This window comes from Eupeodes corollae, chromosome 1 (genome assembly GCF_945859685.1).
Source record: "Eupeodes corollae chromosome 1, idEupCoro1.1, whole genome shotgun sequence".
Classification (NCBI taxonomy): Eukaryota; Metazoa; Arthropoda; class Insecta; order Diptera; family Syrphidae; genus Eupeodes; species Eupeodes corollae.
The window spans coordinates 75515274-75529505 of NC_079147.1; the positions used below are offsets into that span (position 1 = coordinate 75515274).

The following is a 14232-nucleotide window of genomic DNA, read 5'->3' on the forward strand; positions in this document are numbered from 1 at the left end:
AAGATGAAGATGAAGATGAAGATGAAGAACTGCAAGCTCAGCTGGCGTACATTAAAGTAAATTTCTGGTTTTCAGTCGACTTCCAGGAAACATTAAATTGTATAATGTTTAAAGTTTTAGACGGTTTTCACTCGTTTCTGCTGCTGAGAGATCTTTTAGCTTCTTCACAGCCCAGAAGAAGATTGCTACCTGAGAACTTTTAAAAACTTGGAATGGTACTATGATTAAATGTAGTTTTGTTTATTTTCCTAGTATTTTTAGGTCAACAAAATCCTAACCCTGGTGATGAGCATTGAGAGGAGGAATGGAACTGACTATTACTGAAAATCACAACCATGACAGGAACAAGATTTTGCGGAGTTGTTTAAAATTAGCAAAAGTATCACTAATAGAACAATTGGCTATCATTTCTAGAGCTCTCTTTTCGATTCTATCTAAAAGACTCAATGACTTTATTGTGCTACAGCCCAAATAAGGGATTTATACTCGAAGTAACACCCATAGATAGTGTTATTGGGGAAGGGTTATGCTTTTGGTACAGAAGATAGCTTTAAGTTTTGGAAGCATTAAAATCTACACGGTTTTTCAAGTCCCATTGCTGTCAAGAAAAGAGCTTATCATACGTTGCCGTTGGTAGTCCACATCCGAAGAACATGAATAAGAATCTAAAAACAAATAATATGATAATCAGAGGGCAATGTAAACAGCAAAACTATTAAGTTGGTTAGAAGTTTATAAAAATAAGAAAGAGTATCGGAGACAAAACGGAGCCCTAGGGCACACCAACTTTTACTTTGTGGATATCAGATTTGAACCCGTCAAACACGACTTTAATTGAACGGTACGAAGGATAATTTAAAATTTTCCTTAAAGAAAACTTCATGCCAAACTCTATGAAGTGCAACAATCTTACTTTCTCCAAAACGATCCTTAGATTTGATCATGCGATTACCAGTGAACCCATTGCTGAGAATATCATACTGCTGATTTCAAATTTGAAAGAGAAACTGAAAAATAATTGGCAAAGTGATTGATTGAACTGTAAAACCGACCTGCAGTCTTCCAAAATAGCAAAGATTGTTTTGGAACAATTGATACTAAAGAGGCAGGCCTCCACACTGGATCCTCCTGCATTGATAACATCTATCGTAGTGTGTCTATGTTGCTTCGGGGAATGTACTGAATCCCAGGTGCTTGTGGCATTTTGTAAACTCAATATTAAAATACGTAACCAATGTCTGTACGAAGTCATTGCGTTTGATAATTAGATCTTACTGTGTATAGATCAACTTCCTTAACCATATAAGATGTAGACACTACTTGTTTAGGATCAACAACATCCACAAGTGGTTCGGTGACTGCAACTTTTCGAATACAACTCATATCAAAACCGTAGACATCGTCCTACCAGTTGATCTTCTCATCTTTGTACTGACGATCTTCGATGGCGGTAATGTAAAGTGTACCGCGGTCGGGAAACATCATACCTTCAGATTTCAACATGGACTCATAAAACAGACAATAACCCATCCACTCGGAGATTATGATGTCAACTTTTTCAATGCCATCGGGCAGTTCGATTTCTTCGATTTTGCCCTTAACCACTTTGACCACATCTGTAAGATTATTATCAATCACAACTTGATGAGCAGCTCCACAATATTTGAGTTATCAACAGCAATCACTTTAGCAGCTCCAGCTTTCGCGGCAAACATCAAGCACCACCTTTCCACGGAACAAATGATTATTGTAGTACACGGAATTGCGATACGTTATGGTCCGCACCTCATCCTTGAGAATCTCCTCGTGAATACCGAAATGGGCATAGGAATCGAAGCAGTAGTCCCGCGATGTCATTTCGTCGGCACTCGCTGTCGTCGTTGTGGCATTGATCTTCTTCACCGGAGTGCTATTGTTTTACATTGCAATATCTTCTGACATTTTCTTTATTTTGGGAGATGCGCTTAAGTTACGTTGAGTTTTCAGTTTAGTTTAGAATTTTGTTTAAAGGTTCTTCCTAAGAATAAGCTACGCAAATTTGGCTACAATCCTAAACTTAAGAATGTCGTTGGGGTGACTTCCTGGCCACGTAAAGCTTTCATAGCAAAGAAGCACCAACAAGCCTCCGATACGGACGGATTTACTGTTGACAACTCACGCAGCCGAATGAAGGACAACGAACTTCGGATATGCACGTGAAATTTTAGGTCCCTTAACAGACTACGTGCGGCCGAAGAATAAGCGGAGGCCCAAGACTACTATAAAGTAGACATCGCCGCCATCCAATAAATACGATGGGATGGGTCGGGCAAAAAGATAATGAAAAACTGCGACATTTACTATGGTGACTGCTACCGAGAAAACCCACAGCGCTTATTTGGATAAGGCTTTGTCATTGGAGCCAGACTTAGCCTTTATTCATCGCTACAAAAGTATTTTGATACTTAGGCAAGAAGTCTTGAGCTATAGGTGCATCAACGAGCTCCTCATGACCATCCGCATCAAAGCTAAACTGGCAACATTAGACTGATATGCGCGCACGCCCCCACAGAAGAGAAGGATGACAACACCAAAGATATGTTCTTCGAGCTATTAGACAAAACATATGAGCAGTGTCCTAGCTACGATATGAATATTGTCCCGGGCGATTTAAATGCCAAGCTAGGAAGGGAAGACATCTTTGGTGGAATAATCGGGAAAAACAGCCTCAACAACAAAACTTCCGACAACGGATTCAGGCTCATAGATTTTTCTGCGGGGCGAAAAGTCATGGTAGCCAGTACGCGTTTTCCACACCTCAACATCCCAAAGGAACTTGGAGTCTCCAGATCAATCTACCGTCAACCAGATTGACCATATTGCGATCGACGCTAGACACACTTCAAGCATTACGGATGTTCGAACAACTTTCCGAGGAGCTTACATCGACTCGGACCACTACCTCGTTGTAGCCAAGGTAGCACCTCGGGTTTCCAGACCCAAGGCAAAACAGGGAGGTGCTGGGAGAAGGTACAACGTCGAACGGCTACAATCGCCAGAGATCGCCAAATCCTTTTCCGACCGAGTTACAAGTAACCTCTCTCGAAGTTCTCTGCCACAATGTATCGAAAACCATAGCCATTGACAAGACCGGCTCTGACGTGCTGGGTTTCAAGCACCACCAACAAGGAAACCCTAGTTTGATGAGGAATGTCGGCAGGCAAATGCAGCAAAACAACAGGCGGCGCTGCTCTTGAGCTCTATGAGCAGAAGATGCTAGAGAAACACCTACTTCTCAGAAGAAAAAGGAAAGAGTATGAGAAGCGTGCGTTGGAAGATGTTGAGAGGATCAAAAGCAGAAATAAAGTTCGAAAGTTTTATGAACAGGTAAATCGGAATTCACAAGTCCATAAACCTAGAACCGAAGGCCGCAAAGACGAAAGTGGAAACATCATAGTGGAACCGCAGTCAATGCTGAGGATATGGAGGGACCACTTCTACAGACTGTGTAACGGCAACGACGATGATTCATTCAACATAGACGACGAAAGCCAACAATTAAGTCTTCCCGACTTAGACGAAGTAAAGACTGCCATATTTAAGCTGAAGTCTAACAAAGCAGCTGGAGCAGATGGCTTCAATGCCGAGCTCTTTAAAGCAGCTGAAGACAATTTGGTTGGGAGCATGCACCAACTTATCTGTAAGATATGATCGATAAAAAGCATGCCCGATGAATAGAACCTCAGTATTGTTTGCCCGATACTGAAAAAAGTAGACCATATAAACTGCAGCAACTATCAGTGTGGCTTCAGACCAGGAAAGTCCACTATCCACCAAATATTCACACTACGGCAGATCTTGGAAAAACCCAGGAACTTCAGATAGACACCTATCGATTTCAATGCCGCATATGACAGCTTCTACAGGGACGGCCTGTATAGAGCCATGTCTAATTTTGGCATCCCTGCCGAACTCGTCCGTCTGTGCAGGATGACCATTCACGCTGCTCCATTAAGGTTGGAAACAGCTTAACAGAATCTTTCGATGTCAAAAAAGGTTTAAGACAAGGTGATGCGCTGTCATGTGATTTTTTTAACATCGTGCTTGAAAGAATAGTGCAGAGCTCACACGTCAACACTAGATGCACTATCTTTCAAAAGTCTGTCCAATTACTAGCATATGCATAATGAGGGAAACTTTGTGGTAGTTAAGGATTTCGTCAACCTAGGCTCCGCTGCAGAAAACAACTCCAACGCTGTGATCAAACGAAGAATAACTCTTGCTAACCGCTGTTTCTTTGGACTAAGAAAGCAATTGAAGGATTAAAGTGTCGACTATCGCTATATAAGACCCTAATCATCCCCGTCCTGCTATACGGTGCAGAAGCATGGACTATGACAAAAGCGGCTGAAAGCACCTTGAGAGAAAAGTTCTTCGTTTGATCTACGGTCCTGTATGCATCGAAGGGAAGTGGAGGAGAAGATGGATCGACGACCTGTACAGCGACGTAGCCTTAGCCAGAAGGGAGCCAGAGACTGACATGGCTGGGTCACTTGGAGCGAGAAACTGGAGACATTTAGCTAGGGACCGAGCTAGATATACAAGTTTGTTGGGTAAAGCCCTAGTTCCCACAGGACTGTAGCGCCACCTTAAGTGAGTAAGTTAGTCTACGAAAAGTGTTTCTCAGCCACTTGTATTTTCAACGAAGTTCTGTATTGGTGGTAAATAGCTCATTGACACTATTAAAGACAATGCAAGTGGCATTAAATTGGACACATGTTTCGAACAAGTAATGACTGCATCACAAGGATAGGCAACGAAGTTAAATCAACTCATTTAAGAAGGCAGAAGGTACCGGGAACACAAGAAGCCCAGTCGAGAAAGATTTGTCGATATTTGGAAAGAGCTAAAGGAAGGAAGTGCAATGGAGTAATTGAGGCCCTCTGACCAATTAAGGAACATCGACGGACTTTGTAAGCCTGAGGGCCACAGTAAGTTTCTAAGAAGACACAGTGATCAAACCTTATACCACAGACATCAAATAATAAAAAACCGAATTCCGAGCGTAAGTTTGACTCTATTTTGGATAACTTTTACATCAATACTTAAATATTTTTTAGTGTCAACAATTCCTTAAGTCTTAGTTATTTAATAGCAAAAAGTCTTACCTTGCTAATGCCATTCTAACATGAGAAAGTCCTCCCACGGGTAACGATAAGGTATCCACTTTGACAAATTTTCTTATTTCCACTATATGACGAAAAAGCAAAACGAACGAAAGAAAAACGGAAAATTTTATAGAAAAACAAAAGAAAACGAATTTATCTCGCTTAAAAATCCTTTACAGAGATTTTTAGTCAAATTTAAGATTAAATTACAAAGGATTTGATATTTCTAGGTACCGACGAGACGCGACGACGATAAGAAAGATGGCGGCGACTCACGTCCTTATTCCACGAAACTTTTAATTTTGTTTTAAATTTAATACCAACACGATGGAATGATAAAGAATTGATTAATTAATTACACGCTTCTTTTTGTTTGTTTGTTGTAATTTGTATTATTTATTTTTATTTTTCACTAATTTATAACTATTTATTGTTTTACCAAAGAATTGAGATATTCATCTGAACTTTTGCATTTGATTATTTTTTCTTTGAGTACAAAAACATTTCAATTGTGAAATGAGTTGATTTATTTCTGACGTCATTTGATTGATTTTTTTATTTTCCAATTTATTTCAAAAAATGAAAAACAAAGCTAAGTTTTCTTTTTTCTTTTTTCAAAAAATGAATATATTTCTCCGCAAAGTAGGAAATCTATAAAAATACAAAAATAAGAATTATGGATGTGAGATATAAGATACAAGAAGAAGATTTTCTTTTAATTCGAAATACGAAATGGATGTTGAATTCCCTCGCCTCTAGAATGATGTACTGTCCTTCAGGGATATATTGTATAAGGAGGTATTTGAAAAAAAAAAAGGATTCAATACTAAAAATGTTGTACTATGCCAGCAACACAAAACAAAAAAACAAACACAGGGTCGTGAGGTCAAGGTGTCATAATATACCCTCTACTCTGTATGTATGTATGTAGGAAATACGCCTCTTAAAGGCGAAATCCTTGAGCATCCAAGTCCACCTTTTTTTCGAACTATGAGTATGAGAGTCTTATAGTGTGTGTTATGTATGTTTGTTCTTTTTTTGTATATATATTTTATGTTTCTCTGTTTTTAAAACGTGTTCACCTTTTATCCGCCTTTCAGGTACACAAGACTAATGGATATGGAAAATATCAAGCTACATGCTGCTATCTGTGTTGTGTACCTCAGAGAGAGAACCTTATTTCAACAATTTTCATTTCTCAAACGAGCAAGGTTTAATATCTTTTATTTTCTTTTTTTATTTCACAAAAAAAAAGAAGAACAAAAAAAGCTTTTTCTGCGATTCTGCGAAAGAAGGAAGAAAAACTTGATTTTATTTAACTGAATGGATAGGTAAGGTATAAAGATATATATACATATACCTCCATAACATACGAACTCACATTCAATGATAGAACTCGAGGTGATGGAAGAATGCGACTTCATGCGAAAAGATTTCAAGGAAATTCACAAAAGAAATGAATTTTCCCTAAGTCGTCGTCGTCGTGGTGCAATTAAGCGAAGTGGAAACAAAATTATTGATGATATAAAAAATTTTCTTTTCGTTTTTCTCCTTATCCTTTTTATTGTGGAAAGAACACAACGACTAATTGAGGTTTAAGGAAGTTCTTCTTTAAAAAATTGATTTTGAAGATGAATTAAATACAACATTTTCGGATTTGAGCTCGTTTAGTATGTATTTCAAAACCCAATGTTCTATTTTCAAATGAAATTCTTTTCAACGTAAATTAATATCTCTCCAACAGCAGGAAATGTGTCTGCTGCAATATCTCCTTATCTAAAGCCACGTTAAGGAAAATATCTCCAATACCTTCATAGTTAATAATTTTAAATTCGTCTTGTGTAGTAAAATGACTTAGATGAGTTTTTTAAATGATCCTATCTGCTAAAATATATATTCTAGTCTACGTTAAGAAAGATATTTGCAATATCTTCTTATTCTAATTTTAAATTCCTCTTATATCACAAATAGACTTATGTATATTAAATTTTTCTATGTGCCCATAAAAACCTGTGGAAAGAAATATGCATCCTTCTTTTCAACAATATATACATTATGGACAAAGCAAATACCTCAGAATAGTCAGAATGTATTAATACCTCCGACGCCATAACTCAACGAGATAAATACTTTGTGACAATTGTAAGGTAGAATATTTTTTTCAATAATAATATTGAATAGAAAACTGAACGCAATGAGTGGATTTATTAAATACCTCTTGAACTATATGGCCAGATTTTTAAGCCTTTTTCGTCGATGTAGAATTTATCTACAAAAAGGGTAAGTGTGTCCAAATTTTCAATTAAGATTGTAGGGTAGTTACATTCATTTTTTCAATAATAATTTTGGATAGAAAACTGAACGCAATGGGTGGATATATTAAATACCTCTGGAACTATATATCCAAGATTTTCAAGCCTTTTTTGTCGAAGTAAAATCTATCTACAAAAAGAGTTAGTTTGTCAACATTTTCAATTAAAATTCTTGGGAAGTAACCTTTATTTTTGCAATAATAATTTTTGAATAGAAAACTGAACGCATTGAGTGGATATATGGAATACCTCTTGAACTATCTGTCTAAGATTTTCAAGCCTTGTTTGTCGACGTAGAATCTATCTACAAAAAGGGTTAGTTTGTTCACATTTTCAATTAAAATTGTGTCAAAATAAATATCTCGTAGCACAGATGCATGAATACCTCCTTGAACGTTAAAATATTGCCGAGCTTTTGAAAGAGCTGGAAGGAGACTGCACTCAATTTCATAAGAATGAGGCTCTATGTCCCGCTAGGGAATACTTATGGATTTTGTAGGTCTGGAGATTTAAATAAGTAAATACTTTAAAATATCTCGTGAGCTAAGAAATTTCAAAAACGCGCATGTCTGAGAAGCACAAACTTTCAGGAGCAATGAGGTTAATAAAAAAAAGCCGAAGAACATAAACGATGTTTTTATTAAGGAGTTTTATGTATTCTTAGCGAGGTATTACAATTTACACCATGGTTTGTTCGTAAAACCTCTAAACTCCAAAGTGCTTCTGGAAGCCCAATGGCGGTATTTCATTGAAAATATTTATATTTCAGAATTGTGGCCCGATTAAGTTTTAATTAAAGGGTTTTACAATAAAATTGGGTAGATATTGAAATGAAAGTAAGGAGGATGTTTTAAAGATATTACAAAATTCTCTTTTTTGTATTTGAAAGACCCGATTTGGCTCCTTATAAAGGGTGATTTTTTAGCTATTATCTTTTTGGCACAACTGGTTAAAACAGCTGACGCACGTTTCGTGTTTTGTTTCACTGTCAAACATCTTCAGTTTGGTCTATAATTTAGCCATGAAACGTCTGACAAACGAACGCTTGCAAATCATTGAATTATATGCGTGCTTTGTTACGAAAGTTCATCGCGCGCTTAATTGTGTTCAGCGAGGAAGCTCATTTTTGTCTTAATGGGTACGTAAATAAGCAGAATTGTCGATTTTGGAATGAATATCATCTCGAAGCATTTCAAGATATACCAATGTCACAGTTTGGTGCAGTTTATGGGCTGGTGGCATCATTCTTCAAAGATGATGCGAATCGCAACGTAACTTGTTTTGCCCAAAATGCAAGAGCTTGACTTGCATGACATGTGGTTTCAAAAAGACAGTGCCACATGCCTCACAGCACACGCAACAATGGAGTTATAGAGAGACGAGTTCGGTGAACATTTTATTTCACGTTCGGAACCGGTCAATTGGCCGCCTAGTTCGTGCGATTTAAGGCCTTTAGACTGTTTTTTTTTTTGTGGGGTTACAGCTCATGTCTATACAGACAAGACCACTTCAATTGACGCATTGGAAGACAACATTGAAGTATTTATTCGTGAGAAGCCCGGCGAAATGTTGGAAACAGTAGGCCGAAATTTGACTAAGCGGATGGACCATTTGAGGCGCAGTCAAGGTCAACATTTGCATAAAATAATCTATAAATAATAAATTATATGGACCGTGCTATCGATTCAAGTTTTTTTTTTTTATTTTAAACTTTCCTATAGCTTTTAAAACATCACCCTTTATCCTACCTTTTTCAATGAGCATGAAGAAACCTTTCTACAAAAAAGAAATATTCGTCCTTCCTTTCAATGTAAGGTATTGTCAACGCAAATACCTCGGAATTCCTAAGGCGAAAAATTGTAATACCTCCGAGGCCAGAACGTAACGAAAGAAATGCTTTGTGGCAAAATTCAAGATTAAATTTGAACTGTTAGCCATGGGTCTCTTATACTAAATACCTATTGAACTATCCGTCCAAGCTTTTTAACCCTTTTTTATCGACGTAGAATCTATCTGCAAAAAAAATAAGGTATTTTGTCCATATTTTTAATTAAAATTGTTACAAAACAAATAGCTCGTAGCAAAGATGCTTAAATACCTCTTTGAACGTAAAAAAAACTGGAAGATTTGGGAAGAACTAGAGGAACTTAAACACATCGCCGGAAACTGCACAAGGTTTTATATGGATTAGACCCTATTTTCACTAATGGTCTGATTACTTAAGTAAGAAGTACGGTACAATACCTCTTAAGCTAATGAGTTACAATAACTCGCAAGCCGGAGAAGCACAAACTTTCAAATGCTGTGAAATTATCAAACAGCTAAAGTACATAAGCAAAGTTTTCACTAAGGATAGCTCAATGTCGAATCACCACATTTTTATGTCGTTCCTCTAAAGTTTTTTTAGTGAGATATTAGAATTTATGACCATAGTTGGGGACTTTTCGTGCGATCTCCGATACTTTTGGTGCCAATGAGAGTATTTTAGTGAACAAGTACTTCAGAATTGTGAAACGACTACGTTTGAACTAAAGGATTTTAAAATTAAGTCGAGTAGAGGATGTGAGGTATTAATCAAATTCTTTGTTTCATATGTGCCATTAAGAAATCTGGATTATGACATCGTTGAATTGCCCCTCTCGGATTCTCAGAGTGAGTTGCACGGCTCCGAATAGTTCAAATGACTTTTCAGTTCCCAGCTGAATTTGAGGGATGGCCTCAGCATAGACCTGGGACCTAAAGAAATTACAAAGGAAAACTTCACATGACCTTCTCTCCTGAGAGATATACGTAACTTAACCCTCAAATCGCCTATGCCCAACGTCAAAAATGGTGACCGCTGTTTGGCACCTCTCTTGCCGTCCTACTATAATCCAATATCGTGTTTCAATTTGCGTTAAAAGTAATTGGTTATGTAGCACTCACTATTTCAAAAATGTACCGACCAATGAAGCTGCAGGCCCAAAATCCGCACTAATCACTATTTTTTGAGAATGCTTTATCTGGTAAAACTCCTGTAGATTAGAATTTTTCCGTATCCGGTAGGGTTGGCAACTCTGGCTAATAAGTGAAAGTTTGTGAAAATTAAAGCTCCGTAAAAAGAATATTTTATTTAAATAAAAAAGAAAAATATTTTAGTTTAAAAATACAGTTTTTATTATAAATTAAAATAAAATTTCAACACAAAATAAAAAAACAAAAAAACTACTGGTGAGTTTTGTTAAAAATAAAACAAAAAAAAATGCCCTTATCGCGATCTCCAACTGTGAAAGACCAAAATCCAGCAAAAAGAACTTATATGGAAATGACACCGCCTAAAGCATCTAATTCAAAGGTAAACATAAACCCAGTTGGCAATATGGCGATCAGCGAATTAGACAAAATGCTGCAAAATTCTTTGGGTAATTTGTTGGATATAAAGATGAAAGACGTAGCGACTAAATCCGACATTGAAGGAATAAGTGCTGAAATTTCTATATTGAAACAAAGCAACGCTGAACTAAAGACTCAACTGAACAAAATGGAGTCCCGATGTGTTTTGTTGGAGAAACAAGTGGAGTTGCTTGAAAAAAAATCAAACGAAAAGAATGTTGTCGTTCATTTGCACCCTACTAATAGCCAAAACGCAGTAGAGAAAGCGAAAGAAATCTGTCTTGATTTATTGCAAACAAACAACTCGGATAAAATAACTACAGCAAAACAAATCGGAAGATCAGCGACAAATGTAATTGTTGAAATGGCGAACAGAGAAGATGTTTTTCGGATTCTTCGAGCAAAGAATAAGCTACAAAACACCGGCACAACAATTCACAAGGACTATCCAGCAGCGGCGAGAGAACGAAGAAAAAGATTAAACAATCTGAGAAGAAACATCACTTTAAATAATAGGGGCATTAAGTGCCAAATTAAAGGAGAAACCCTTTTGATTAATGAAAACAAATTTTTTTTCGATAAAAGTGGCAAAATAATTTCGGACGCAGAAGATGGTTTGTTTACACTTAAACAGCTGGTTGGTGACACATTTGATCTGACAACGCTGGAAGACTGGAATAATGAGAAGTCAACAGAAGACAACACCAGAGCTTCTCAAACTTCAAGTGGTGTTCACACGAGACATGTTTGATTGTAATGCCGTCTGCCATAAAAATAGTTTAATTAAAATTAGAAAAAATGAAAATTGTTTAGAATCTTTTAATTATACAATACTTTCTTATAATGTTGCAGGATTAACCAATAAGACTTTGTTTGTAGATTTTTATGAATTTGTTAATCAATTTGATTTTGTTTTTTTATATGAGACATTTATTATGGAAAATAATTTTACGAATTTTGAAAGTAAATTTAGGAATTTTGAATTTAAATTAGTTCCAGCTGTTAGAACACAATCAAGGGGAAGAGCTAGTGGAGGTTGCTTCTTCGGATTTAAAAAAAATCTTAAAAATATGTGTTGCGAATTTAAAGTGTACGAAGGCGTTATTTTTGTTGAACTGTTTTACAAAGAAAAATGTTTCCGAATCCTGCCGACTTATATCAACTGCAATCAATGGAATACAGATTTTGAACAACTAGAAGGTGTAATAACTCGAGGTAAAACATCTAACTTGCTGGTGGTGGGTGATATGAATGCGAGGAAAGGAAGACAAGCGGGAAATGAAAATGAGATCCTGGGAATTGAACGAAATTCGAAGGACATTATTGTTAATGCAAGAGGACTGAAGCTTATTGAACTATGCGATACATACGGTTTAAGAATTCAAAATGGAACTAGCTTATCGGATACGAACGGAGAATTTACTTTTGTTGGAGGACAAGGTAGCTCGGTGATTGATTATAGTTTGGTAGGTAGTGAATGGAATGAACTGATTGTTGATTTGGAAATCCATAATGTACCTTACTCTGACCACTTTCCAATCGCCGTAAAATTTAAACTTAATACCAGAGAAGCAAAGGAATCGAGAATTATGAATACCTTACCGAAAATAAAATGGAAATCGAAACACAAGTCAGAGTATCAATTGAGATTAAATAATGCACTGATATGCCAAAGAACTTACGATTTACCTCAGATAGAAGAGATAATCAAAGCATCTTACTACACAGTTAACACCAACACTCAGCGAAACTCTTCGGCACCATGGTATGATGCCGACTGTAAAAAATACAGAAAATTATCGTTTGGCTGGTTAAGAGCGTATAGGACCTCAAATGAGGACTATTTCAGACACCAGTATTTGATGGCTAATAAGGCGTACAAAGAAATATGTAATAAAAAAAAGGCTGTTTTCTACGAAGCTGAATCAAGACGATTAGCGCTATGCAAAAACTCAAAAGATTTTTGGAACTTGGCAAGACAGCTGAATGGCAAACGGTTTTCAATCCAAACGAACTTGAGTCCAAACCTTCTGGCAGCTCACTTTGAGAAATTGTTGAATCCAGTACATGAGACACCTTCGGTGGAATACGCTATACCAGCCTATGAATGTGGTGTTCTTGATGCTACAATTAGTTACCAAGAAGTAATATCAGCTGTAACGAAGCTTAAAGATGGAAAAGCTGCAGGTTCGAATGGCATATCAGCTGAATTTTATAAGTATGGGACACCAGAACTACTCACAAGGCTAACTTTCATATTTAACAATATCATGGAAACCGGGACTATACCAAATGAATTCAAAGAATCGATTATTTTTCCGATTCACAAGAAAGGAAACATGGCTGAACCAGCTAATTACAGAGGTATATCGTTCCTAAATGCTTCATACAAGATATTTACACTAATACTACAGAAACGATTCAACGAATGGATTGATAGCGACAAACTACTGCAGGAGTACCAGGCAGGATTTAGAAGTGGATATTCAACGATCGATCATATTTTTACCCTTAGATGTATGGCTGAAACATTCCTTCGCAAGAAAAAGAAGCTATATGCCTTCTTCGTCGATTTTAGAGCTGCTTTCGATATGATCGATAGAAAGGCTCTATTTTATAAGCTATATAGTAAAGGTATGTCATGCAAGTTTGGAAGAGTCATACAGAATCTCTACGACGATACAACAAGTAAAGTATGGAATGGTGAAGCGCTTTCGGAAGAATTCAAAACACAATCGGGAGTCAGGCAAGGTTGTACATTGAGCCCAAGTATGTTCGCATTGTTCATTGATGATCTGGTTGACATTCTGCCATGTGGAGTAGAGTACGCGGGGATGATAATAAAACTATTGATGTTTGCAGACGATATTGTTCTGTTGGCAGCCTCTTCTGAATCATTGCAGTTGATGATTAACCGATTATTCGAATACTGTCGGGTTTGGAATCTGATAGTTAACCTTGACAAATCCAAGATTTTAATATTCAAGAGTGGAAGAGGCCGCAAATGTGCAAACGAAAAATGGCATTATAATGGAGAAAATATAGAGGTTGTAACGGAATTCAAATATCTAGGAGTTATTTTCACGCAAAACCTGAGTATGGAAAAACATCTGAAGGAAAAATTAATGAAGGCAAAATGTGCAATCAGTGCTACATGGAATAGATGCTTTCATAACAAAAGTATAGCACACAGCAGTAAATTCAAATTATTTGAAGCGATATCAGCATCAATCCTTTTCTACGCAGCTCAGACATGGGGTACAAGGCAGTACGATACGGTGGAAAATCTTCTACGATACTACTGCAAAAGAATCTTCCAGCTTCCGCGTAGCACACCTAACTACGTTATCATGTTAGAAACAGGAATCTCGCCATTGTTCATTCGAACATTAAAAATGCAA

General features: G+C 36.8%; 1 protein-coding gene and 1 pseudogene across 4 annotated transcripts in view; both read right to left on the reverse strand.

Moving 5' to 3' along the window:
* The window catches only part of LOC129953797 (protein roadkill), a 448090-nt gene that overhangs the window by 322410 nt on the left and 111448 nt on the right, over positions 1-14232 (reverse strand). For 2 of the 4 annotated variants that reach the window (XM_056067260.1, XM_056067261.1), the window contains exon 2: positions 5148-5798. The exons of the other annotated variants lie outside the window; for them this stretch is intronic. In XM_056067260.1, the coding sequence (XP_055923235.1) occupies positions 5148-5161 (14 nt within the window). In that variant the 5' untranslated portion in view covers positions 5162-5798. The remainder of the gene's footprint in view (positions 1-5147; positions 5799-14232) is intronic. 4 annotated transcript variants of the gene reach the window in all.
* On the reverse strand, positions 1158-1958 carry LOC129953802 (protein arginine N-methyltransferase 1-A-like; annotated as a pseudogene).